Raw genomic sequence first — 27,745 nt, 5'->3', positions numbered from 1 at the left:
CTGCTCCTCTGACCTACTATTGAGGTGTCTACTTCTGTAATTTTGTTGCTAATCTTCTGAATTTCTGATTGCTATCTTTCTATGGATTTTTCCAGCTTATTAAATTTTTCATTATGTTCCTGAATAATCTTTCTAATTTCTTCAATTGTTTTATCTGTGTGTTCCTTGGCTTGTTCTGCATATTGTGTCGTTTCCTTCCTGATGTCTTTAAAGGTTCTGTTTATTAATCTTTTGCATTCTTCCTCTGGTAATTCCAGGAAGGCATTTTCATCTAGAAGATCCCTTGATTCTTTGTTCTGAGAGCTTGTTGAGGTGATCGTGGTCTGTTTCTTTATGTGACTTGATATTGACTGTTGTCTCCGAGCCATCTATAGTTACTGTATTAGTTTATTTTATGCTTGCTTACTGTGTCATAGCTTCTTGCTTTGTTTTGTTTTGATATGTCCAAATGGTTTGCTAGAGGGAGCTGTCTTGATTATTTTTGCCTTTGGAGTGCTGACGTTCCTGTCCCCAAATGGCTAACTCTGTTATCAGGTATGTCAGTATAGGAGTCCATTCACTTTTCTTGTATGAATTCAGCTCAGGTGTCCAGGTAGCTGATCATCAAGTGTGTGGTACAGGCTCTGTTCTACAGTCTTAGAGGGGCAGCAGTGATTGGTGTAGGTACTGGTATCTGGATACAGCAGGGGGTCACACTCTAAACAAGGCAGGGGGCTGAGAACCATCCCCCACATGTCTCTTGGGATGCATGTCCTTATTCCTTAGAGCATACAGGAGGGTGGGTTCTGCAGATGGACCATGGGCACCCAATGTTTTTGGCTATAAGGACTGGAAGGTACCAGTTATCCTTGGACCTCTGTTGCGAGTGGCTGAGTGACCTGAGTGGAGCTACCAGTCCTTAGGCCCCTGATGTGGGTAGGTAAGGACCCTGTTTAACAGGCAAAGCAATGTCAAACATCAAACACCCACCTCTCCGCCACACAGCTGAAATGGTTGGAGTCTGCCAACAAGGGCCTATTCTCCTGAAATAGGCCCACACAGGTCCAAGCAAAGGGAAAAGGTGCTCAAAGTCCATGGACCATTTATGCCTGGACAGGAGCCCCTTCTGTCCTGAGCTCCCCCAGTTAGTCGAGATGGCAAATTATTTTTACCCCCAATTGCAAATGTATTCGTTCTCCAAGGCTGGGAGGATGGCTGTAGGAGCTCAGCAGGGTCTATCTCAGGCCCAGGGAAGTCAGCCACTGGAGCCGGCTTGAGAGGTGGAGGCACAGTAAAATATACACAAGGTCTTAGCTTTTGCTGGGAATGCTGTTTTTATCTGGTTCTGGAGGTGTGAGTAGGCTGTGTGGCTGGCTACTTTTCCATGAGGAAACTTCACTGGTACCAGTCTGTCTATTCCACCATCTTGGCTCTGCCTCCGAATCCATTGACTTTTATGGCTTAAAAAGAAAACATTCATGAATTCAAGGATTTTTATGTGTACGACTGAGTGACATTAGTTACATTCATAGTGTTGTGCAGCCATTGTCATTATCCTTTTCCAAATTATTCCACCAGCATTAACAGAAACTTAGTATCCCCTAAGCAATGAGCTCCCTTCTCCCCCTTCCTCCCATACCTGGTAACCACTAATAACCTTTGGTCTCTATACATTTGTCTGTTTCATGTAAGTGGAATCATACAGTGTTTGTCCTTTTGTGACTGACTTGTTTCACCCAGTATAATGTTTTCAAGGTCCATCCATGTTATAGCATGTATCAGGACTTCATTTCTCTTTAGGGCTGAGTAATATTCCATTATATGTATGCATCACAATTTATTTGTTCATTGGTTGATGGGCATTTAGGTTGTTTCCAGTTTTTGTCTATTGTAAATAACGCTGCAGTGAACACTGGTGTATGTCTTAGGCTGGGTTCTCTAGAGAAGCAAAACTAGTGAAGCGTATGTATATATATGTGTGTGTATATATATATATGTAAAAAGAGAGAGAGAGAGAGAAAGATTTAAAACAAGGAAATGGCTCATGTGGTTGTAGAATTTAGAAAGTCTCAAGTCTGTGGGCCAGGCATCAGGCTGGAGGCTTCTTCTGACTCACATAGGTGCAGGGGCTGATGAACCCAAGATCAGTAGGTCAGGCACAGGCCGCTAGCTCACAGGTTGTGGAGGCTGATGAATCCAAGATAGGCAGGTAAGATGGCAGGCTGCTGGCTCAAGTCTCAAGAACCAGAGTTCAGATGATGATGAGGTGAAAGCAGGATCCACAGCAGAGCAAAAGCCAGTGAGCTGTGCCAGAAAGCCCATATATATTGGATGCAGGCAATACCCCTCAAGGAAACTCTCTTTCAACTGGTTGGCTGCTCATAGCAGATCTCACCATGGAGCAAATTATATCTGATCTCATCATGGAGATGATTACATCATTACATAACTGCCAAACTACATCATAACTGCCAAACCATTTGACTATCACAGTGTACATGTGTCTGTGTTCCTGCTTTCAAATCTTTTGGGTACACATCTAGGATTGGAATTGCTGGATCATATGTTTAAATTAACTTTTTGAGGAACAGGCAAAATGGTTTCCCACAGTGGCTGTACCATTTTGCTTTCCCACCAGCAATGGACAAGGATTGCAATTTCTCCACATTCTTGCTAACAATTGTTATGTTCTGTTTTTTATATTATAGCTATTCTAGTGCAGGTGGGGTGGTATCTCATTGTGATTTTGATTTGCATCTCCCAAATGACTAATGATGTGAGCACCTTTTCATGTACTTGTTGGCCATTTGTATATTCTCTTTTTTGAACTATCTATTTATGACCTTTGCCCATTTTTTGAATAGGTTGTATTTTTTTAAGTTGCAGGAGTTCTTTTTATATTTTGGATATTAAATCCTTATCAAACAAAAACCTATTGTCATCAAGCTGATTCCAACTCATAGTGACCCTATAAGACAGAGTAGAACTGCTCCATAGAGTTTCCAAGGATCAGCTGGTAGATTTGAACTGCCGACCTTTTGGTTAGCAGGCATAGCTTTTAATCACTGTGCCACCAGCTCTTCTTATAATTCCCCAAATTTTCTCCCAGTCTGTAGGTTGTCTCTTCACTTTGTTGATAAAGTCCCTTGATGAATAAAATTTTTAATTTTTTTGAGGTCACATTTATCCATTTAGTCTTCTTGTGCTTGTACGTTTGGTGTCATATCTAAGAATCCGTTGTAAAAAACTGGGTCCTGATGCATTACCTCTATGTTTTATTCTAAGGATTTTATGGTTTTAGTCCCCATTAAATTCTGTGGTTTTTGAGTCTTATGCTGCTGATTGTTGAATTGTGGTCAGAGGATTGGGAGACTGACCTCAGGTGAGTGCATGGGGGTGTGTGTCTGAATGTTGTTGCCTGAAATTTCAAATCAGAGGAGTTAAGTTGGAATGATACATGAGCTAGCAAACAAGAAACCTGGGTTTTACTTGTAACTGTCTCACCAAGTCACTTTGGCCAGTTAACTCTTCTTTGCTTCAGTTTTGACTGTACCATTGAGCAGGCATTAAAAGAAAACTTCATCAAGATTTTTTGGTGGCATGAGACAACATTTGCATGTTATCTTAAGTGGGAAAAACAAGTTGCAGACTTGGTTGAGGAACTTGCTCAGCATCATTGCACTAGCAATTACACAGCAGTCTCCAATCTAGGTTTATCTGTTGCTAAAACCCATGGTCTAACCGCCGTGTATCATAATCTCTACATGGCGGAAACCAGGTTGTTATATTTTAAAGATAATTTCCTCACTGATATAGTTTATTTTTTTCAACATCAGATATAATACTAGAAGTAAATTTTTGTTATAGTCAACTCATCGGCACACAGCTTATCACCTTAAGTTTTCTGTGCTCTCAAAAGGATTACCATTTTAGTCAGATTTACTGGAAGGAAAGATTATTGTTTGGCAACAGGAAAGTTACAGCTACTAATTTAAAAGAATAAAAATGCATGCTTTTTGATCTTTTTCCTGTCTGCAATGTTTTCTTCCACTTCCTGAAGAGCTTTGGCTGGGGATTAGAAATTCTTAGAACACTGAGGAATTTTTTTCTCCTAAATATGATGTGAATGTGTATTAACTACCAACTCTAAAGTATTACTTTTTCTTGTTAATCTGAGTTTCATATTTGTGAACATTAAAAGGAAAGTGTTTATTTATAATTTGGTTAAAATGAGCAGCCTAGCTCTTCAGAGGTGAAGGTGAATGGCAACAGGTACTGAATACTTGCTGTGGCAGACAAAACAGTGCCCCCCTCCCCAAGATGTCCACCAACTAAGGATCTACTTGAGTGGGCCCAAGTACTCACAACGACGTGTCTGTCAGTTTGATGTACTGTGGTAGCTTGCATGTTGTGTGATACTGGAAGCTTTGCCACCAGTATTTCAAATACCAGCAGGGTCACCAATGGTGGACAGGTTTCAGTGGAGCTTCCAGACTAAGACACATTAGGTAGAAGGATGTGGCAATCTGCCTCTGAAAAAATAGGCCAGTGAAAACCTTATGAATAAAAAAAAAAATTTTATGAATAGCAGTGGAATATTGTCTGATATACTGCAGGATGATAAGCCCTTCAAGTTGGAAGGTACTCAAAATACAACTGGGGAAGGGTTGCCTCCTCAAAGTAAAGTTGGCTTCAAGGACGTGGATGGAGTCAAACTTTTGGGACCTCCATTTGCTGATGTGGCATAACTCAAAATGAGAAGAAACAGCTGCAAACTCCCATTAATACTCGGAATATGGAATGTATGAAATATGAATCTAGGGAAATTGGAAGTCATCAAAAATGAAATGGAATGCATTAATGACCTGAAATGGACTGGTATTGGCCATTTTGAACCAGACAATCATATGGTCTACTATGCTGAGAATGGCATAGTGAAGAATGGCATCACATTTAATGTCAAAAAGAACATTTTGAGGTCTATCCTGAAGTACAATGTTGTCAGTGATAGGATAATATCCAAATGCCTACAAGGAAGACCAGTTAATAAGACTATTATACAAATTTAGGCACCAACCGCTAAGGCCAAAGATGAAGATTTTTACTAGCTTCTTCAGTATGAAATGGAAAAAACATGCAATTAAGACACATTAATAATTTCTGGCAATTGGAATGCAAAAAGTGGAAGCAAAGAGGAAGGATCAGCACCTCGAAAGTGTGGTCTTGATGGTAGAAATGACACTGGAGATCACAGGATAGAATTTTGCGAGACCAATGACTTCTTCACTGCAACACGAATGGTGACTATACACGTGGACCTCACCAGATGGAATACACAGGAATGAAATGACTACATCTGTGGAAAGAGACAGAGGAAAAGCTCAATATCGCCAGTCAGAACAAGGCCAGGGGCCAACTGTGGAAGAGACCATCAATTGCTCATATGCAACTTCAAGCTGAACAAGTCCATAACAGCCAAAGTACAACCCTGAGTATATCCCACCTGAATTTAGAGACCATCTCAAGAATAGACTTGATGCATTGAACATTAATGACCGAAGACCAGATGAACTGTGGAATGATATCATATATGAAGAAAGAAAAAGGTAATTAAAAAGAGAGAAAAGAGGCAGAGCCAACATGGCACCATACCCATCTTAGCTCCACACATCACAATCTCCCCCCTCCTTCCTACCTATCTGCACCATGCACAGAACATACACCCCCAGCAGTATAGGCATGGCATACCGGAACCTACCCTGCACTGACTCCCAACCCACCCTATCGGCCTTACTACATGCCACAAACAATCCATCCCAGTCTCTCCCCTTCAATTGGACCTGCCATGCTGCACCATAGCTGAACGACTGGCACTGCCCATTGGACAAGGAGGTGAAAAATATCATGCCCACAGATGAGCAAAGAATGCACAGCCTGCCTGCTCAGATATAACAAAACAAAATAAAAAAGCAGGACAAAACAAACAAATCTACAATCAATAAATGAAGAAAATAAGAGTAAGAGGAACAAAGAAAATGTCAGCATCACAAAAAAAGCACTACAAAATGACAGCAATAAATTCACACCTATCAATAACTACAGTGAACATAAATGGCCTAAGTGTACCAATAAAGAGACAGAGTATGGCAGAATGGATATAAAAAACAAGACCCATCAATACACTGTCTACCAGAGACACACCTTAGAAACAAAGACGTAAATTTATTAAAAATCAAAGGATGGAAAAAAATATGTCAAGTAAACAGCTACCAAAAAAGAACAGGAGTGGCAATATTAATCTCAGATAGACTTTTAAACAAAATCACCATAACAGACAAAGAAAAGCACTATACAATGATTAAAGAGACAATCCATCATAAAGACAAAACCATAGAAAACATCTATGCACCCAACAACAGGGCTCCAAAATATGTAAAACAAACTCTAACAGCACCAATCGATTCCCTCACTTTAACTTCAGACACCACTCGAGGTTGGGAATTCAGTTTGCATTGTAATTCAGCCACTCTTAACAATAAGACTCTGGGTTTGGTTTTGGCAATATCAGCTCTGTTGCTACACAAAATAAAGCTTTCTTTCAAGGCACAGGTGGAAACTTTGAGGTCATTTATCTAGCACTTGAGCTTTGACTCTGAAGTCCTGAGCTCACCTCTTCCTTTCACCGCTTCGTCTAATGAAGCAGGACTAACTGACCAGCCTTCTTATACATCTTATTATGACAAAATTGTAGAGTGGTATCACACATGCAATCACCCAGAACCTCACCTTTCACAAATACCTGATCTATTAGTGGTGATATTTTGCGTATTTGTATTGCCACCTCATACCGTGGATTAGCAGCGCCCTCTGTACTACTGGAAGCAGAGTGTTCAACATCTTCTTTAAGACTAACCAGACTTGAGAACCAATTTAGAAAATTCATCCTTACAATTTTGTTTCTCTAAAACCACTTTCAGTACCAAATGTCTTAGACTGGGCTCTCTAGAGAAACAAAGCTGGTAAAATGTATACGTACGTGTATATATATATATATATATATATATATATATATATATATATAAGTTTATGTCAAGAAAATGGCTCACACAGTTGTAGAAGCTGGAATGTCCCAAATCCATGGGTCAGGATAGAGACTTCTCCTGATTCATGTAGCCGCAGGGGCTGGCTGGCCTCTGGAAGGTCAGAGACAGGGCTGTTGCTCACAGGCTGTGAAGATCAGTGAGTCCCAATATTCAGGCAGAAGTGCATCTAAGCTGCTAGCTCACATCCCAAGTACCAGAGATCAGATGAACAAGAGCCAGCTGCAGGATCCAGAGAGAGCAAAATCTCACAAGCCTTGCCAGAATGTCCACTTATATTTGATGCTGGCCACATGCCCAAGGAAACTCCCTTTCAAGTCACTGGTGACTTACAGCAGATTTCATCATGGAGGTGATCACATTATATTAAATCTCATCATAGAAGTGATCACAACATCATATGACTGCCAAAATACCTCATAACTGCCAAACCACTGAGAATCATGGCCCAGCCAAGTTGACACGCAACCTTCACCATCACAGATGGTGAGACTTTGTCTCACCTACTTTGGACGTGGTATCAAGAGGGATCAGTACCTGGAGAAGGACATCATGTTTGGTAAAGTAGAAGGTCAGCAAAAAGGAGGAAGGCCCTCAAGGAGATGGATCAACACAGTGGCTGGAACAATGGGCTCAAGTATAGCAATGATTGTGAGAATGGTGCAGGACTGGGCAGTGTTTCGTTCTGTTGTACATGGGGTCACTATGAGTTGGAACTGACTCGAGGGCACCTAACAACAACATGTAATCACAAGTGTTTTCGGAAGAGGGAAGTCAGAGAGTCCAAGTCCATGGGTGGTGCAATGGTTTAAGTGCTCCGCTTCTAACCTTTCCTTCACCATTTGAATGCACCCTTACAAGAAAGGCCTGATGACCTACTTCTGAAAGGTCACATTGAAAACCCTGTGGAGCACAGCTCCGTTCTCACACACGAGTCAGAATCCACTAAATTGCGATTTTTTTTTTCTCCCCGGGAGGGAGTGTCAGGATCAGGGACAATATAACAACTGAGCAGAGGTGTGTGCTGACTCCCACTGTAGACAGTGACTTCACATAGAATTTGAAGAAAACATTTTGTGCTAAACTTTATTACTAAGGCTATACAACTTGTCAAGGTGAAGAAAGCTTCTAAAAGTTGTCGTAATCGGGGAATTTAAAGGCATAGGCCAAAATTAGGTAAATATTCTGTTTTGCTTTTTAATCCAAATTTAGACAAATCCGTTTATCTTGGGCAAGTTCAGTGCCTTAACTGTAAAGTTTATCTGTGCAAGGCAGAAGTGAAGGGAAAAATTGAGCCGAAATGTAACAGTCAATCCACTTCCTTGGTCTTTGCTTCAGGGCTTTGTACAGGAAATCTATTGCTCTGTCAAGTTCCAGAGAAGAGCCAGCTTAGTAACCAGGCTACAGCACAGAGAGTGAAAGGAAGGGGCCAGGAGGAAGGAGTGGCCGCTGCTGACGGCCGACGAGGACCCAGCACAGACAAGCAGGAGTCACCAGAGACAGCCTCACCAAGTCCACAGCTCCTTCTCCACCTGAGTGGAGGGCAAGTGCTGAGTGAAGGGCAGGAAGAGAGAAAACAGAAATGCCCTGCACTCGGGGAACTTCTGGCCTGGGGTGGCTACTGATTTTGACTGTCTTCTTCGTGGCTGGTAAGTTCAACTTCTCTTTGGGAGCGTGGCAGAGAAAGTCTGGTGAGAACCCTGGTCTTAGCTACACCCCAGCTTTGTTACAGAGCAGTATGAGGTTATTGTACTCTGAGATACGGGAGTTACCCTGACATTTATTTTCCTTTATTACCTTTATCTTCTTCTTTGTCACCATTTCCTTATTTATTTCACTTTGTATCCTGTACAGTATATAAAAAAAAAAAAAATTTTTTTTTTTTTTTTACACCTCTATAATTTACTTCACTGTTCACTTCCTCATCCCTCCCCCATTTTTTTGCCCAGGCAGGATAGTTAATAAATACCGGTAATAAGGTCAGCAGGTGGAATCCACCAGGGACTCTTTGGAAACTCTATGGGACAGTTTTACTCTGTCCTATAGGAAACCCTGGTGGTGTAGCGGTTAAGTGCTATGGCTGCTGACCAAAGGGCTGGCAGTTCAAATCTGCCAGGCGCTCCTTGGAAACTCTATGGGGCAGTTCTACTCTGTCCTATAGGGTCGCTATGAGTCAGAATCCACTCGATGGCACTGGGTTTGGTTTTTTTGGCATAGGGTCGCTATGAGTCAGAATCAAGTTGACTACAAGGGGTTTGGTTTTTGGTTTTTAGTAATAAAAAAAAAATTTTTTTTTTTTTAGTAATAAGCCATCTGGATTTTCTTTATCTTCTCCCTTGCTTTTATTTTAAATAATAACCGTAACCCACTTAGGTCAACATTGTAAATAGTGTAAACTAGGAACCTGTTTCTATGATTAGGTGATTGTTTCATACACTTACAGTTACAGTCATGTGTCTGTGAGGCAAAAGCAAAGTGGAGGTTTGCTTTTAAAAAGACTCTGGTACTCTGTCCAAGAGAAGCAAAAATGGCAGGAGTGATTACAGGCACAGCAGACATTTAGAGGAAGTTCAGTTAACAAACTTTGAGTGTCTACTCATCATCACTGAGCCGTGCAGGCATGGGATGGTCGGACGAGTGAGACAAGGTGCCTGCCCTTGGGGAAAGTATATTGATGGTTAAAAAACAAACCCACTCCCACGGAGTCGATGCCGACTCATAGTGACCCTATAGGACAGAGTAGAACTGCCCCACAGGGTTTCCAAGGCCAGGATAAATATTCCAAATTATTATGTTGAAAATAAAACACTATATTAAAATAACGTGTCAATTTGTACTTTTGTTTCTTTGAGCTTACTATTTCTTTATTGTAAAGTATATGTTGCTTATTGCAGAGTTTATGATATACGTACATTTAAAACACAGGGAATGCCTGAGTAAGTTAGGAAGCAGACTATTGCCAAAACCCAAAAAACCTGTTGCCATGAAGCTGATTCCGACTCATAGCCACTGTATAGGGCAGAGTAGAACTGCCCCGTACAGGTTCCAAGCAGCACCTGGTGGATTTGAACTGCCGACCTTTTCATTAACAGCCGTAGCTCGTAACCATTAGGCCACCAGGGTTTCCAGGCTATTGTCAGTTCCTCCCAAATATACTTCTGAACTTCTCTAAATGTACCATGACTTTTGGGGATAATCATTTTCTTGGGGAAAATAATCATTTCTGTCTTACAATCTATGTATGCAGCCTTGAACAAACAAATTCATTTTGCCTTTTTTGGGGCACTGTGCGTAAGTGGAATCATACTGTGAATATTCTTATATGACTCCTTTCATTTTCTCAATATTACGTTTGAGATTCACCCAAGTTAAAGTGTCTACTTGTAGTTCATTAATATAAATAAACATTATCCTAAAATTTAAAACTTTTACCAAATAGTTTTCTCCCCTGCTAGTTTTGGAAAAATTCTGGTGTAGGAAAAAACAAATATGATTTAATTTTAAAACCACATTGCATTCCATATTGCTAAAATGGCAAACATTTACTTTTCTTTTTTGTTCTCCTTCCATAGGAAAGTACGTCTGTCTCCAGAAAAAAAAAAAATCCTGAAATCATTATGTGAGACCAGTAGAATAGTAAAAGCTGAGACTTCTTCTTCTTCTTTTTTTTTTTAATAACCCTGGTCTTTCTTCAGGTCCTCCTACTCTCTATCTTCCAGCAGCCACATGTTCCTGCACATCACAGTGCTTTTTATTTGGAAATCTTCTCCTTTTTTTCCATTATCTGCTTCTCATCCATTAAAACCAAAAACCAAACCCGTTGCAGTCAAGTTAATTGAGACTCACAGCGACCCAATAGGACAGAGCAGAACTGACCCATAGAGTTTCCAAGGAGCGCCTGGTGGATTCGAACTGCAGACTTATAACAACAAACCTTTATTATTGGACAGTGATTCACACGTGACTGACTGAGAGCACAGCAGGACAGAAGCCACAGTCTTTTTATAACTTAATCTCAGAGTGACTTCCCATCATTTTGCTTGCATTCTGTGAGTCAGAAGTAAATTAGCAAGTGTGGGAATATGGGGCAGGGGATTTTATAAGGGCGTGAAAAGTAGGAGGGGGGGATCACTGCGGACCGTCCTAGAGGCTGCCTACTACAGGTCTCCATACGACGATTAATCCCTCAAAGTACATTTTCCATACTTTTCATATATTGATTTGCTATTGTCATTTCACGTAAATGTGCAATTGTTTCATTCTTTGTTGGATATCTATCATCCCTGTCTTAGTTTCCTGGTGCTTCTGTAACAGAAACACCACAAGTAGGTGAAGAACAGAAATTCACTTTCTCAGAGTTTAGGAAGCTAGAAGTCTGATTTTGGGTCATTGGCTCTAGGGGAAATCTCTCTGTTTCAGCTCTGGGGGAAAGATCCTTGTCTCAGCTTCTGTAGCCCCGGCATTTCTTGGTTTCTTGGTGACCTTCACCTGGCATCTATCGTCCATCACCCACCCCCCATGTGTGGTTTCTTCTGTGTCTAATTTGCCCTTTTTCTAACTCTGAAGTGATTAGGTTTAGGACACACCCTAGTCATTACCATAACAAGGAAAAGTTTATTTCCAGGCAGGACTATGTCCACGGGGATAGGGGCTAGGATTTCAGGATGTATTTTTAGGGGACACAATTCAATCCCTAACATCCCCATTAGATTGAAAGCTTCAGGATAAAGAGATAATATTTATTAAGTGCCTAGATATCTTAATTGAAGAAAATAATGTCAATATAGCTTCTTTCCTCCCTCCACCAGCTGTTTGCTTTAATATACCAGAGAGGTGGTCACCCAGGAATCCTCTGAACGAAAACTACTGATGAAAGACTGGTTATTAGCTTAAAAAACCGGCAGAAAATAAAACATTTCCTCTACTTTCAAAGTTTATCATAAAATTAATGCATTAGTTGGCAGATAGCCTTAGTAGAGGAAAAGGTCCCACAGATCCCTAATTCTAACCATTCCTTTTTGCTATTTAGAAATAGTAGAATTTGGGGCAAACTGATTATGCTTTCAATGATACCTACAGGTGATACTGCTTTTCAGTTATATATCAGAAATAAAGTTATAATCTAGGCTCCCTCCCTTAAAAGTTACCAAGTTCATGGGCTTTCTGGTTAGGTGTCATCGATTTCCACTAATTCCCACTTCACACTTTGAGAATCACTGCTTTAGATGAGATTTTCAGGCAGAACTATGATTGGCTGGTTGACCGTTCATCTTAGATTGACCCCACCAGCTGCCCCGTGGGAGAAAGATGTGGCAGTCTGCTTCTGTAAAGAGCACAGCCTTGCAAACCCTATGCGGAAGTTCTATTCCGTCCTGGGTTGCTGAGTCAGAATTGACTCAGTGGCAACTGGTAGGGAATGAAAAGAAGGATATCATGCTTGGTAAAATAACAACAACAACAACAAAAAAACCAAACCCGTTCCAGTCAAGTTGGTTGAGACTCATAGTGACCGTATAGGACAGAGTAGAACTGCCCCATATGGTTTCCAGGAGCACCTGGTGGATTCAAACTGCTGATCTTTCGGTTAGTAGCTGAACTCTTAACCACTATGCCACCAGGGTTTCAGGGTCAGCGAAAAAGAGGGTCAGTGAGACAGACTGACACAGTGGCTACAACAACAGGCTCAAACATAACAACAATTGTGAGAATGGCTCAGGACCAGGCAATGTTTTGTTCGGTTTTACATAAGATCTCTATGAGTCCGAGTCGACCCCACGGTACCTAACAACAAGAAGAAAATGAGACAATTGTGAATTGTGAATGCCACAATTTCTAATTTGGAATCACTCATAACTGTAAAAACTATTGGGAAATATATGTCTAACCTACATTTGCAATATGCAATTTTTCAAAATGTGGTACAAACAATCACTAACTGCTATGTCGAGGTTGGTATTTTAAGCTTTCTAGAGCCGGGAGATTCATAAAGAAAGATTTCTGTACCTCCCTGACTTTATGTATTGGAGATTAGAAAAAAATCATATGCTGAGTGTTCCTAAATAAAGGTTGTTCTGGCAACATAATTTGAATTTCCTTTGGGTAATTAAGGTCTCAGTCACAAAGTTGCATTAGTTTTAGCTGAAATCTTGAATCTTTAGGAAAAATCTACTTCGATTCTAAATGTTTTAATACCTCGGTTTGTACTGTGCTCTGATACCTTCCATGAATTATGCTGTATTTGTTAAGTAACCAAGAATGATAGTTCGTGTTTTGCAGAGGGGGAAAATAGAGCACATCAACATGTTTAATTCTCTAAAAACATCAGGAAAAAAGAAGCATAGTAAATACTAAAATTCGTATCCCTCATACTTTCAAACCATTGCTTAAGTTATTTACAGTAAGTTGCAGAGTTTTGAAGTTGGAAAGCTTGACACACCAGATGAGGAGTAAAATAAATCTGTTCCTTGGTTATCTTTAGCAAATTTCAGGATATTTTCACAGTTTAAATAAATTATTAAATAAAAATAAATGTATATTTATTGTGTTCTATTTTTTAAATAGTGAATTCATTAAATGTTAAGTGATAATAAAATGAAAACCCTGATGGCATAGCGGTTAAGAACTACAGCTGTTAACCGAAAGGTACTCCTTGGTTAACCACCAGGCACTCCTTGAAAACTCTATGGGGCAGTTCTACTCTGCCCTATAGAGTTGCTATGAGTCAGAATTGACTCGACGGCAATGGTTTCTTTTTTTTAATAACAAAATGTTAAGTAATAATAAAAATGACAAGTTGCAAAGGTCATAATAAGCAACAAGAAAGGCTTTCAGTCAGCTCAGTGCCAGCACAGAGGCCCCACATCCTGTAGAGAAATGTCAAAATAAATTTCAAAATAAAACCATTTCACACTATTGCCTTTTGAGCAATATAAACCCACTGCCGTACAGAGTAGGACTGCCCCATAAAGTTTCCAAGGAGCACCTGGCGGATTCCAGCTGCCGACCTTTTGGTTAGCAGCCGTAGCACTTAACCACTATGCCACCAAGGTTTCTGTTTGAGCAATATGGTCATCATAATAAAGCATAGCTATATTTTTATTTTTTTAGCCTATAATCTTTTTTCCAAATTAAGAGCTTTATTAAATTTCTTTTTTTGTTGTTGTTCAGAGTCCTTACTACTTTGTTTATATTCTTGAAATGACCTGCAAATGAATAACAAGGCAGGAAAATGTAACTTTTTTGTTTCCTATACTGATACATTACAAATAATAACTAAATCTTAGCAACTATATTTACTACAGAACAGTTACTAAGCTAAAGTTCTTATCTGGGGATGGCGAAATATCAGAAATGCCTATCTGTAAGTTTTCTCATCAGCAGAGTACAGCAGAGCATAGATTTTACCATAGATAACAAGAGTTCAGCATCTCAGGAAAACGACGGGCTGTCTCTGAGAGCCCTTTTTTGCAACTGGAGGAAGTCTTCATGAAGTATGGCTTTGCACAGTCATGCCTGGGCCCGGTCTGTTGTGTGGGTGGCGGATGCTTGCTCAGGCATATGACAGTGAGGATTTGGGGAAGGAAAATTCTGGTGCTCAAAGTGAGTAAGAGGTTTCAATAGCAGTAAGATCACAATACGATCTTATTCTTACTCGATTTTGCTTTAGACGAAACAGTTTTGTTCTAGAACATTATTTTTAGTTCATGGGTTTTTTGGTTTGTATTTTGTTTTGTATTTATTTGTGTGGCTGCATTTTCTAATGTTATGTGTGTTAAAATCTGGTGTTTCTCATACTATTTTTAATTACCATTTTCAACTCTTTCAGAGCTAATTTATGTACAATTAACTATACCCATTTAAAATGAACAATGTTATGAGTTTTGACAGTTGTATCCACCAGTGAGGAAACCCTGGTGGCATAGTGGTTAAGTGCTATGCCTGCAACCAAAAGGTCAGCAGTTCAACTACACCAGGCACTCCTTGGAAACTCTGTGGGGCAGTTCCACTCTGTCCTATAAGTTCGCCATGAGTTGGAATTGGCTGGACGGCAACGGGTTTGGTTTTTTGGTTGGTATATACCCATGAATCACTATCATAAACAATATACGAAGCATTTCCCTCATTCCCAAAATATTACCCATGTGTTTTTGCCATCCCTCCCTGCCTTTATCCTGGTCTGCAGGCAATTACTGATCTGCATTTTGTTACCAGAGATTCATTTGCATTTTATTTAAATGGAATCATGTATAAACCCTTTTGTGTCTGTCTTGTTTCAATCAACAAAATGGTTTTGAGATTCACCAATGTTGTGTGTTCTTTTTTATTGCTAAGTAGTAGTCCACTGAATGGATACTTTGTACTTTATCTGCTGATGGGCATTTAAGTCCTTTTCGGCCATTGTTTCCAATTCCGGGCCATCGTGAACATTCACACACGTGTATTGATAGATAAATACCTAGGAGCGGAATGGCCAGTTGTATGGTTAGGTATACGTTTGACTTTTGCAAAGACTGCCAGAAATTTTCCAGTATGGTTGTCATATTTTACATTCCCAACTAGCAGTGTGTAAGAGTTCCAGCTGCTCCACATCCTTGCCAATACTTTGGATTCTGTGTTTTTAATTTTAGCTGTTCTTACGTATGGTATTTTAAATCTGGATTTCCTTGATGATTACCAACGGCGAACATCTTTTCACATGCTAATTGGCTCTTCGTATATCTTCCTCTGTGTGTGATGTATCTGTTCAAATAATCAGCCCAGTTTTTTTTTTTAGTGATTTTTAAAAAATATTATCGAATTATAGGAATTCTTTACACGTTCTGTCTTTTGTCAAATACGTACATTGTGAATATTTTCTTTTTCATTTTGCCTTTTGATTTTCTTAACGATAGTTTTCAAAGAGCAAAAGTTTTTAATTTTGAGAAAACCCAGTTTATCATTTTTTTCTTTTATGGCTCGTTCTCCTTGTGTCCTGATGTGAACTGAATTGCGTCCCTCCAAGATACATGTTGGACTCTTACCCTTATACCTGTGTATGTAATCCCATTTGGGAATAGGGTTGGCTTTGTTATGTTAATGAGATCATATCAGTGTAGGGTGTGTCTTAAGCCTAACAAATACTGACATATAAAAAGAGCAGATTAGACACAGAGAGAAGTGGGCAAAACTGGGGAAAGATAGGTGCCACGTGGAGACTACTAAGGACTCAAGGAGTGCCAGGGCGACGGAAGCTGAGACAAGGATTTCCCCACAGAGTGGACAAAGAGAAAACCTTCCCGTAGAGCTGATTCCCTGAATTCAGACTTCTAGTCTCCTAAAACTGTGAGAAAATAAATTTCTGTTCTTTAAAACCACCCACTTGTGGTATTTCTGTTATAGCAGCACTCTTAGTTTTAGTTTGTTAAACTAAGGCATATCCTACCTAAGAAATCTTTGTATATGCCGAAGTCAGAGGTTTTGTTCCAGAGGTATTATAGTTTTAGCCTTTACCTTTAGGCCAATAATCTATTTTAAGGTAATTTTTGCATATGGTGTGAGGTAAGGGTTGAAGTTCTTTTTTGCATGTGTGTATACAGTCATTTTATCACTAATTTTAAAGACTTTCCTCTCCTCATTGATTTGACTTAGCGCCTTTGTTGAAAATCAATTGACCTTATATGTGTAGCCTATTTATGGACTCTCTCTATTCCATTGATTTGTGAGTCTATCCCTTAGTCAATACCTGATTATTTTTATTACTGTAGCTTAGATTTAACTTGAAGTTAGGTGGATTCTTTTTTTTTTTTTAAATTGCTGTAGCTATTCTAGCTTTTTTGCATTTCCATATAAATCTTAGAATCAGCTTGTTGCTTTCCATAGAAATAACTACTGACTTTTGATTGAGATTTCGTTGACTCTGTAGACAGATTTGAGGAGAATTGACATCATAACTATGTTGTCTTTCCACCCATGAACATGGTATTTATCTCCATATACTTAGGTTTACTTTATTTGCCTCAACAATGTTTTGCTTTTTTCAGCATACGGGTCTGGTATATCTTTTTCTGAATTTATTCATAAGAACTTTTTGCACTATTGTAAATGAAATTGATTTAGAAAATTTTGCTTCATTGTTTGTTGCTAGTATATAAATATATAATTGTTTTCATACTATTAGTATTTTATCCTATGATTTTTCTAAATTCAGTTTATTTTGGTAGTTGTTTTGTAGATTCCTGAGAATTTTCTCTATAGGTATGATGTCATCTTCAATAGAGATAGTTTTATGTCTCTGTTTCTAATCTTTATACCTTTTTTTCCTTTTTTTTTTTTTTAAATGCTAGGACTTTTAGTAAAGTGTCAAATAGAAGTACTAAGAGCAGACATTCTTGTTTTGTTCCTGATCTTCAAACCTATTGCCGTCAAGTTGTTCCTACTTATAGCGACCCTATAGGACAGAGTAGAACCGCTCCATAGGATTTCCAAGGTTGTAAATCTTTACAGAAACAGATTGCCACATCTTTCTCCTGCAGAGCAGCTGGTGGGTTTGAACTGCTGGCCTTTTGGTTAGCAGCCAAGTGCTTAACCACTACCCCATCAGGGGTCCTTTCCTGATCTTAGAGGGGGAATATTTCAAATTTAAGTATGATGTTAGCTGTAGAATTTTTCATGTTGTTGCTCTTAGTTGCTGTCAAGTTTGCTCAGACTCATGGTGACCCTGTGTGTAACAGAATGAAATGTTGCCTGGCCCTGTGCCATTCTCACCATCACTGGTATGTTTGAGCCCATTGTTGCAGCTACCGTGTCAGTTCATCTTATGGAGGGTTTCCCTCATTTTTGCTGACTCTGTACTTTACCAAACACGATGTCTTTTTCTAGCAGTTGGTCTTTCTTGATGACGTTGTTCAAAAGCAAGTGAGATGAAGTCCTTGCTTCTAAGGAGCATTCTGGTTGTACATAATCCAAGACTGAGTTGTTTGTTTTTCTGGCACTTCATGGCTTATTCCATATTCTTCACCAACACTACAATTCAAATGCATCAGTTTTTCTTCAATTGTCCTTTTCTTCATTGTCCAGTTTTTTCATGCCTATGAGGTGATTGAAAATATCATGGCTTGGTTCAGGTTCATCTTGTTCATCAAAGTGACAGTTTTATTTTTTAACAGTTTAAAAAGATCTTTGTCAGCAGATTTTCTAATGCTATATGTCATTCGATTTCTTGCTGCTTCCATGGGCATTGATTGTCGATCTAAGTAGAATTGTAGTTTTCTTACTCATTAGAATCCCATTACATGCCCTCGACACTTGCCACACATCACTTAAGGTAGGGAAAGAAAAGAAGGAAGAAGAGAAGGGAGGGAGAGAGAAGAAAAGGCAGAAAAAAAGAAAAGAGTTGATATTTATGGTAAGACTAGAACATTTAATTTGAGGGAGAAACTGAAGTTGTCATTAGAAATTTATTTTATTTTTAAGAGGACAAATGAGAAAAAGAAAACAGAATGCTCAAGGGAAGTTTATTGCTTTTATTTTTAATTAGGGTAAATACAAGAACTTAGAACAAACATTATATTTTAAGTCAAGATCAGCCAAATATGGCCCATGGGCAAAATCTGACCATCATATGATTTTATAAAGTTTTATTGGAAGAGAGCCTTGAGCACTTCTTGTTTTATTGTCTATGGCAGCTTTTGTACTACAATGACAGATACGAGTAATCATAAAGGGGACTATATAAACCACAAAGCCTTAAATATTTATTACCTGGTCCTTTATGGAAGAAGTTTGCTGACCTCTGTTTTATCTTGTCCAGTGTCCCTACCCCACCTTATTTATACCTCTTATTCCTAAATCTTATAGCATCTCTACAGGATCGAGGAGTAGAACTACCCCACAGAATTTCCAAGGAGCACCTGGTGGATTCAAACTGCTGACCTTTTGGTTAGCAGCCATAGCACTTAACCACTATACCACCAGGGTCACTATGAGTAGGAATTGACTCGACAGCAGTGGGTTTGTTTTTTTGCTTTTTATTTCTTAAATCTGATTCCATATCTGTTTCTGGATTCTTGAGCCCAGCCTTGAGCTAAACTAGTTAGAATTTCATTCTTTTCCTTCCCTGCGGCCCAAGACAATAAATTCTCGTTGCCTAGAAAAGTCAAATTATCTCAGAAGTCTTGTTTGCTGCTCATTTCCAAGACCTTTTGAATTTTCTTATATATATTTTAAAGTGGTAGAATTGGACGTAAAATTAGCATGGGGAGTGTCTTAGGCTGGGTTCTCTAGAGAAGCAAAACCAGTGAAGGGTGTATCATGGATTGCATTGTGTCCCCCCAAAATATCTGTCAACTTGGCTAGGCCATGATTCTCAGTATTGTGTGATTGTTCACCATTTTGTCATCTGATGTCATTTCCCTATGTGTTGTAAGTCCTCTCTCTATGATGCTGATGAGATGAGGTTAGCAACAGTTATGTAAACTCAATCTGCAAGATTAGATTGTGTTTTAAACTAATCTCTTTTAAGATATAAAAGAGAGAAGTGAGCAGAGAGACAGGAGGACATCATACCAACAAGAAAGCAGCACCAGGAGCAGGGCATTTCCTTTGGATGAGGGATCCCTGTGCCTGAGAAGCTCCTAGTCCAGGGGATGATTGATGACAAAGACATCCCTCCAGAGCTGACAGAGAGAGAAAGCCTTCCCCTGGAGCTGATGCCCTGAATTTGGACTTGTAGCCTACTAGACTGTGAGGGAATAAATTTCTCTTTGTTAAAGCCATCCATTTGTGCTATTTCTGCTATAGCAGCACGAGATGACTTAGTGTATGTGTACACACACACACACACACTTATATGTATATATAGAGAGAGACAGAGAAAAATATTTATATCAAGGAAATGGCTCATGCGGTTGAAGAGGCTAGAAAGTCCCAAGTCTGTGGGTCAGGTTTGGGGCTTCTCCTGACAGCTTTACATTTTAACAGCTTAAAAAGGTCTTTTTCAGCACATTTTCTAATGTAATATGTCATTCGATTTCTTGCTGCTTCCGTGTGCTTTGATTGTCGATCTAAGTAGATGCTGACAAACCCCAATATCAGCCACCAGCTCACAGGCTGTGGAGGCTGACAAACCCCAAGATCGGCAGGTCAGATGTCAGGCCACTGGCTCACAGGCTGAGGAGGCTGACAAATCTCAAGATCAGCAGGTAAGCTGCTAGCTCAAGTCTCAAGAACCAGAGGTCAGATACGGGATCCAGAACGAGCAAAAGCCAGTGAACTTTGCCAAAAAGTCCACACATATTAAATGCAGGCCATACCCCCAAGGAAACTCCCTTTCAACTGATTGGCTGCTCATAGCAGGTCTTATCGAGAAGGTGATTGTATTATGTTGGATCTCCTCATCGAGGTGATTACATCATTACATAGCTGACAAACAACATCATAACTGTCAAACCACTGAGAATCATGGTTGACACACAACCTTAACCATCACAGGCAGCATGAAGTCTATTTTTATAAACAGCTCATAAATGCTTATCTATTGGTGGTCTTATAAACCCAGTAAAGAACTTTATTAAGTCTTTAAATCATAAGAAGCATTCTTGCTTGTTCGTTTGTTTTTAGTTACAAAAGAGCAGTTTTTAGAAACCAAGTATAAAGTAGCAAAGTAGAATGAGAAGATTTTAATCACAAGAAACTCTATAGAACTCAATTCAAAGAATGCCTATGTGTCTCAGGAACGGTGGAATTAGAAATTTAAAGTAGGAGAGGACTCTAATCTCTTCTCCTCTCTCTGCTTCTGCTTAACTTTCCCTTTTTCTCTCACAAGGTAGGAGAAATGGAGAAGGAAGAGGGATTTGCTCTTCTTCCCAGTTCAGGTTCCACAATTCTTAGGAAGGGGCTTTCCTTTGTCCAGCTTGATGATGTGCCCACCACTGGACCAAACAGCTTTAATCAGGGAGTGGCATCTGGAGAAAGAATCAGCATAGATCCTGGTCTTGTGACGTGTCCATGCTAAACCAACTCATTGTGTCTGTGGATGGGGTGGAGGCAGGGTTATCCAGTACAAAATAGTTGACAAAAGGGTGTGTCTCATAAATGGGAAATCATTGATTAATAACTTATAAATGTAATTTTTAGAATGTTAACAGGATTTTTTTTCCCTAATGATGCCATAACTTCTAGTTTCTGTCTTGCAAGGATGTTTGTGGAATTTTAGTTTTGGTTAACTGATGTTCTATTATGTCTTTGTTGAGAAACAGTTGCTCCCACTCCATTCGAGTACATAAAATTGATTCCATTTACTCTTCTTTGAATATTTTCCAGCTTCAACAATTCATTCGTGGATGGAACGCAGAAGACGCAGAGCAATTCGATACCTCCCCAGGAAGGTGATATGCTTTCTTCTCTAAAGGTCGGCACTGAGGGGGTGGGGTGCTGAACTTCCTTAGAAATATTAGCTGATGGCCTTGTCTGAAGCCCAGCCTTGTGTCCAGCTGAAGAATATGGTGATCTAAGTACTTGGCGTGAGGGATCCTGAGTGACCCACCTCTCTAAAGCCGTTCAATTTTATTCAAAAATTTATAGGGCTTTCTTTATCAGGCCCTGTCCTAGGCTTTGTGGGATATACAAAGATAAGCAAGACTATGATCTTGCTCAGTTTGGTGGAGGAATCCAGACATATAAACAGTGAAAGGGAACTTGTTCTACCAGATATAAACTCAAATATATAAATAACAATATTGTAAATGACAATAAATAGGCAAATAGATCAATGAAGTTAAACTGATTCATTTACATATTGGACTTCAGTTTATATAAAATATGACATTTGAAAAATTCAGCAAAAATTGAAATTGAATGAATGATATTGGAATAATTAACTATCCACAATAAATACCTAAAAAAATACATATGATGCAAAGAGAGAGAGAATGGGAAGGAGGGAGAAAGAAAGAATATCCTATCATAGCATAACTAAAAATAAATTCCGGATGGATTAAGTAGAAAAATATAAAAAACAAAACTATGAAAGTATTAGACAAAACATTGGGGAATATTTTTATAATCTTAGGGTAGAAGGGCTTCCCAAGCAAGTTACAACACCCAGAAACCCTACCAGCTGTACGTGCCCATTCCATTTAAGCCTTTGCTAACTGGGGAAATCAACCACTGGTCAAACCTGCAGGCTTAAAGGGCCCACTGTGACATGGACCAGCCCAGGGCTTCTTCTGTTATCAGACCCCCCATATGCTCCTACTCTAATGGGGTCCCATGATGCTTTGCGTCCTTGTGTATCAGGATCAACTCAGATTGGTACTCAGACAACACTCAAGAGTTGATATTACCCTCTCCTCAGTGCATGATTACCCAAGTATATGGTTGTAAGTCCTTTGGGGAAGGACCAGGAGAATCACTATTGCAGTGGCTCTCAGTGTGGTCTTCGGATGCCTGGACTCTTTCAGGGGGTCCACAAGGTCAAAACAATTTTTGTAATACAATACAATAACATTATTTTCCTTTTTTATTGTGCTGAGATTTTCATTCACGGTGCAATGGTGTCTCAGCGTGAACAAGGGCAGAGACACCAACCTATACTAATAGCCATGGTATTCTTCACTGTCATACACATACACACACAGAATACCAGTTTCACTTAAGAATACCCTATGAGTGAGTAAAAATTATCAATTTGATTAAATATCAACCCTCGAATACATATTTTAAAAGTATTTTATGTAATAAAATGAGAAATACGTATAAAGCAGTTCTGCCTACGAATTTATGATGATTGTCTTGAGAAAAGCCAATTGTATGATTGACTTGTAAGCTGAATGAGCTACTTTTTTTTAATAGAACACCGTTTTCACTCAAAAGAATGTTTGGGAGACAAATTATGGCTATTTAGACTTAAATATATGGCAGATTTTTCTTGAAAATGAATGTAGTGAATTCGGCACTTCAAAGAAAACAATGGACAGCTTTTATTGCCAGTGATAAAACTCGAGCTTTCAAGTAAAAAATTAGAATATCAGTAAACTTGTATTCACCACCATGAGCTAGAATGCTTCCTAGATACTTAAATAATTTTTGATGACATTGGTGATTGTATTGATATATAATAAAATGTGCCAACATTGAAAAGATTTAGGTAACTCAATGGTCCAATATTTTTTAAATGAGTAATGACTGATGATACAAAATTACCCGAGTAAACAATTCATTCAAAATGCAAGATAGAATAGATTTTAATTTAAAATAGTATGAAATATTCTGATTCAGATTCCACTTTGAAACTACCTTTTAAGATATTATCAATTGTCTAGTTTTGGTGTAGTATCAAAGAAGAATACCCACAATTATCTTAAAAGGTTATTAAAATATTCCTCTTTCCAGCTACATGTCTGTATGAGGGTGAATTTTCTTCAGATACTTCAATAAAAACAACATATTACAATGGTTTGAATGCAGAAGCAGATATGGGAATCCAGCTGTCTTACAGTAAGCAAGACAGTAAAGATATTTGTAAAAATTTGCACCAATGCCATTTATCTCACTATAAGTTTTTGGAAAACATAGCTATTCATCATTAAAATATGTTGTTTGTGTTAACACATAATGAATTGGTCAGTAGCTGTCTTCTAAATTTCTTGCATAGACAAGTGGGCACTTCCAGCCCTGCATCCATTTGTTGAAACACCTCAATTGGTATTCCATCAATTCCTGGAGTCTTGTTCTTCGCCAATGTCTTCAGTGTGGCTTGGGCTTCTTCCTTCACTACCATTGGTTCCTGATCATATGCTACCTCCTGAAATGGTTGAACATCAACCAATTTTTTTTTTTTTTGGTATATTGACTCTGTATTCTTTCCGTCTTTTTTTTATGCTTCCTATGTCATTTAATATGTTTTTAAAGCCTTTGTCAGGTTGGAGGTTCTCTCTGCAAGGGGATGCACTTGAAGTGGTAGAAACAGCATGGATTTACCTGCCCCTCAGATTTGAGTTAAAATCCTACCTCTTCCTTTATTTAGTTACGTGACCTTGCATGGCAGTGAAAATCATAGTCTTGGGTGCCACGGAAGAGTCAGGTGACACCAAAACAGGAAAGATATGAAATGCAGAGTTTAACAAAAACAAGCTTCATCCACATAAAAATTTTGTCTTGCCATACATAGCTGGTTCTTCTCAAGTTAAAGGGATGAAATCGCTGAAACCTCTGTTAGCAGGCGAGTTGTACTTGGTTGAACTAATCACTTCTTAGTAAACCCATATCAGTCCAGGTCTACATTATGTTGGTTTATGGGGAAGTATCTTGGTTATCTAGTGTTGCTATAACAGAAATACCACAAGTGGATGGCTTTAACAAAGAGAAGTTTATTCTCTACAGTCTAGGAGGCATCAGCTTCAGGGGAAGAGTTTCACTCTCTGTCGGCTCTGGAAGAAGATCCTTCTCCTCAATCTTCCTTTGGACTAGGAGCTTCTCCGTGCAGGAACCCTGGGTCCAAAGGATGCGCTCTGCTACTGGCACTACTTTCTTGGTGGTAATAGGTCTTCATGTCTCTCCGATTGCTTCTCTTTTATATCTCAAAAGAGATTGGCTTAAGACACTAATCTTGTAGATCTCAACAATTTAACTACCACTAATTCATCTCATCACATTATAGTGATAGGAATTACAACTCATATTAGATGATAAAATGGTAGACAATCAAACAATACTGGGAATCATGACCCAGCCAAGTTGAAAGATATTTGGGGGGGGACACAATTCAATCCATGACAGAAAGTATGAGATTCTATGCTGGTAGATGCTTGAAGGTTGCAGGGCTTGATTTTTTACCTTAAAAGGTATACAAAATAGATCAACTTCTATATTTAATTCTAATAACTAGATTGGACATATGGAAACAAAATCTGTGAGCAAAGTTCACAGCTGAACTGTCTTAGAGTTTATGTGTGCCTGAATAGGAAGAAAAAGAGACTCACCCAAAGGCCATGTTTGATAACACCCCGCATATGCAACAAAATCCCTTTTACAGGAAACTTCTTAAGGAAAACAGTTCTTGCTTTTCTTTGTTTTGTGTTTACACTCTATCCTAGAAGTATTTCTATGCATCTCTTACTACTAGATGTCATCATTTTTCATTTTTATGAGATGACTTAACTGATGAAATCACAAATTATTTTAATACCAATTGACTTCACTTACTTTGTGATTCTCCAAATAGAAAATATACTTAAAAAAAAAAGATTCTAGCTTGGTCAACCTTAGCACTCATCCTACTTATTTTTAATGAGGTACCATATACTTGCCACTTTGTCTGAAGTGTCATCCTTAGGGACAGACATCTAGTTCTGATGTTTCTAATTTTTTCTTCTCATCAAAATTTAGGAGGAGATAAACACATCATTAATTAGTCCATTTTATTTCCTGAGGAGAATGAGTTAAAACGCTGTCTTTTCCTAAGGTGTCCTGGTGGCACAGTGGCTAAATGCTCTGCTGCTAACCAAAAGGTCAGTGGTTGGAACCCACCAGCCACTCTATGGGAGAAAGATGTGGCAATCTGTTTCCATAAAGATTACAGCCTTGGAAACCCTATGGGGCAGTTCTACCCTGTCCTATACTACTGCCATTACTTCATTTATAATTCTGTTTTCTCATTTTTTCTGTTCTATTGATATCATAACTCTTGAATTAATTTTGAAAGAATTAAAAAAAATTTTGTCCCATGTATATAACACATATTGTTTTTCTAATAACATGTAACACAGGAGAAAATTGATCTCTGCGTTTTATTTAATATATGTTTTTTTGAATGTTTATCATCTCAGTCTACTATTTCTGGAATTAGACTGCCTTCGAGATTACATTCTAGTATAACTTCAGGTATTATGGATAAATTTAACACAGGCAGTTCTTTGTCAAGCTTTCTTAAAAAATCACTCTTTTTCTGTGTATGTGCAGTGAACACGCGGCGGTCTGTACTGGTGGGTACAAAGGCCATGCTCACCTGCTGTCCTGTCCCACTGGAAACTCTGATTGGAATAACATGGAAAATTATCTTCAGAGACAACACTTCCTGCACCAAAGCTTACAGGGAAGATAAAAATGCGACCATGGAAACCAACTGTACTGACAAGAGAATAACCTGGGCCTCCAGAGCTAACCAGAATTTTTCCCTTCACATTGATCCAGTGGCCGTCACTCATGATGGGTATTACATGTGCAAAATGGCAACATCAAATGGGAATTTCCATCATGGCTACCACCTCCAAGTGTTAGGTACGGAACATGATGTGTGGTGGTATTTCAGATAACCAGATTCGGGACTGAGTCAAATGTCTCTCTAAATTCCATATTGCTTATGTTAAGCCCGAAGCTCTTGTTTTTCCCTTATATCTCTGCAGTGCCCCCCGAGACTACCATGCGTTTAACTGAGAATGGAACTGTGGTGTGCAAGGCAGTTGCGGGGAAGCCAGCTGCACAGATCTCCTGGACCCCAGAGGGGGACTGCGTCACTGAGGAAAAAAATCAGAGAAATGGTACAGTGTCTGTCCAGAGCACGTGCCGCTGGGAGGAGGGCAATGTGTCTACTGTAACCTGCTCTGTCTCCCACTTGACTAGAAACAGGAATCTGTCCCTAGACCTACATTCATGTAAGTAATTCCTCTTGTTCTATGTTAGAGTTTTCCATTCTTTTAGAGAAATTGTGTTGAGAAGGAAAAAAGAGTGTGCACAGAACTTTAACTAGTTTTCGCTCAAGGATGTTTTCCTCGCTCCCCATTTTATCCCCTTTCCCTCCCCAAATAAAGAGAAATATCTAGAAGAATATTACAGAAATATGTTGTAAAAAGCCATATTTTGGAGTGCAGTTTATTCTATTTTTATGTTCATGTCTATACTAGTAATAAATTGGTTTTTGCTGTGTAATTTCGAACTAATACTCATGACTTTAACAGAAGGATAAAGTGTAATTTTGAGCAAATACTTTTACTTTTAATAGCGGCACTCGGCTGCTAACCAAAAGGTTGGTGGTTGGAATCCATCAGCCGCTCCACTGGAGAAAGATGTGGCAGTCTGCTTCTGTAAAGATTACAGCCTTGAAAACCCTATGGAGTGGTTCTACTCTGTCTTATGGCATCGCTATGAGTTGGAATTGGCTCAACAGCAACAGGTTTTGTTTTTTTAGTGGTCTCCTTCATAATCTCCACACCTGTATTCTATATTTTGATAAGTAACTCAAGTCAGAAACCTACTGGTATCCCACATCATCCCTCTTCCCTACCCTCATATTCAAAACCAGTCACTATGTTTTGTTGGTTTTACCTTAAAAATCTTTCCAGAATATGGGCCATTCTCTTTCTCCTCTCTTTATGGCTTTAGGTGAGCCTATAATTAACTCTCGCTGTTACACAGTCACAACAAAGTCCATCTAACAGGTCTTCTGGCTTTTAACTTACCTGCTTCCAATTTATCCCTCTTTTACTGAGCAAACCCTCTAAAACAAACAAACAAAATGTCACTCTTGTACCTAAAAACTCTCAATGGCTTCTCTTTGCCCTGCTGAAAGCTAAATCCCTTTGAAAACCTCAACCTATTGCTCTCCCAATTTCTTGGCTCACTATTTTCCAGCCCTCCTGTTGACACATCCAAAGTACGTGAGACAAAGTCTCACCATCCTCGCTTTTAAGGAG

At 39.0% G+C, this 27,745-nt stretch overlaps 1 protein-coding gene across 3 annotated transcripts in view; it reads left to right on the top strand.

The window, feature by feature from the left end:
* CD200R1 (CD200 receptor 1) overlaps positions 1–27,745 on the top strand; it is a 108,874-nt gene that overhangs the window by 73,725 nt on the left and 7,404 nt on the right. For all 3 annotated transcript variants that reach the window (XM_049876198.1, XM_049876207.1, XM_049876180.1), the window contains 2 exons: positions 26,016–26,333; positions 26,459–26,707. In XM_049876198.1, the coding sequence (XP_049732155.1) occupies positions 26,016–26,333; positions 26,459–26,707 (567 nt within the window). The remainder of the gene's footprint in view (positions 1–26,015; positions 26,334–26,458; positions 26,708–27,745) is intronic.

The sequence above is a fragment of the Elephas maximus genome, chromosome 1, assembly GCF_024166365.1.
Source record: "Elephas maximus indicus isolate mEleMax1 chromosome 1, mEleMax1 primary haplotype, whole genome shotgun sequence".
In the NCBI taxonomy this organism is placed as follows: Eukaryota; Metazoa; Chordata; class Mammalia; order Proboscidea; family Elephantidae; genus Elephas; species Elephas maximus.
The sequence above is the reverse complement of the archived record's forward strand: the minus strand, read 5'-3'. Positions and strand labels throughout refer to the sequence as shown.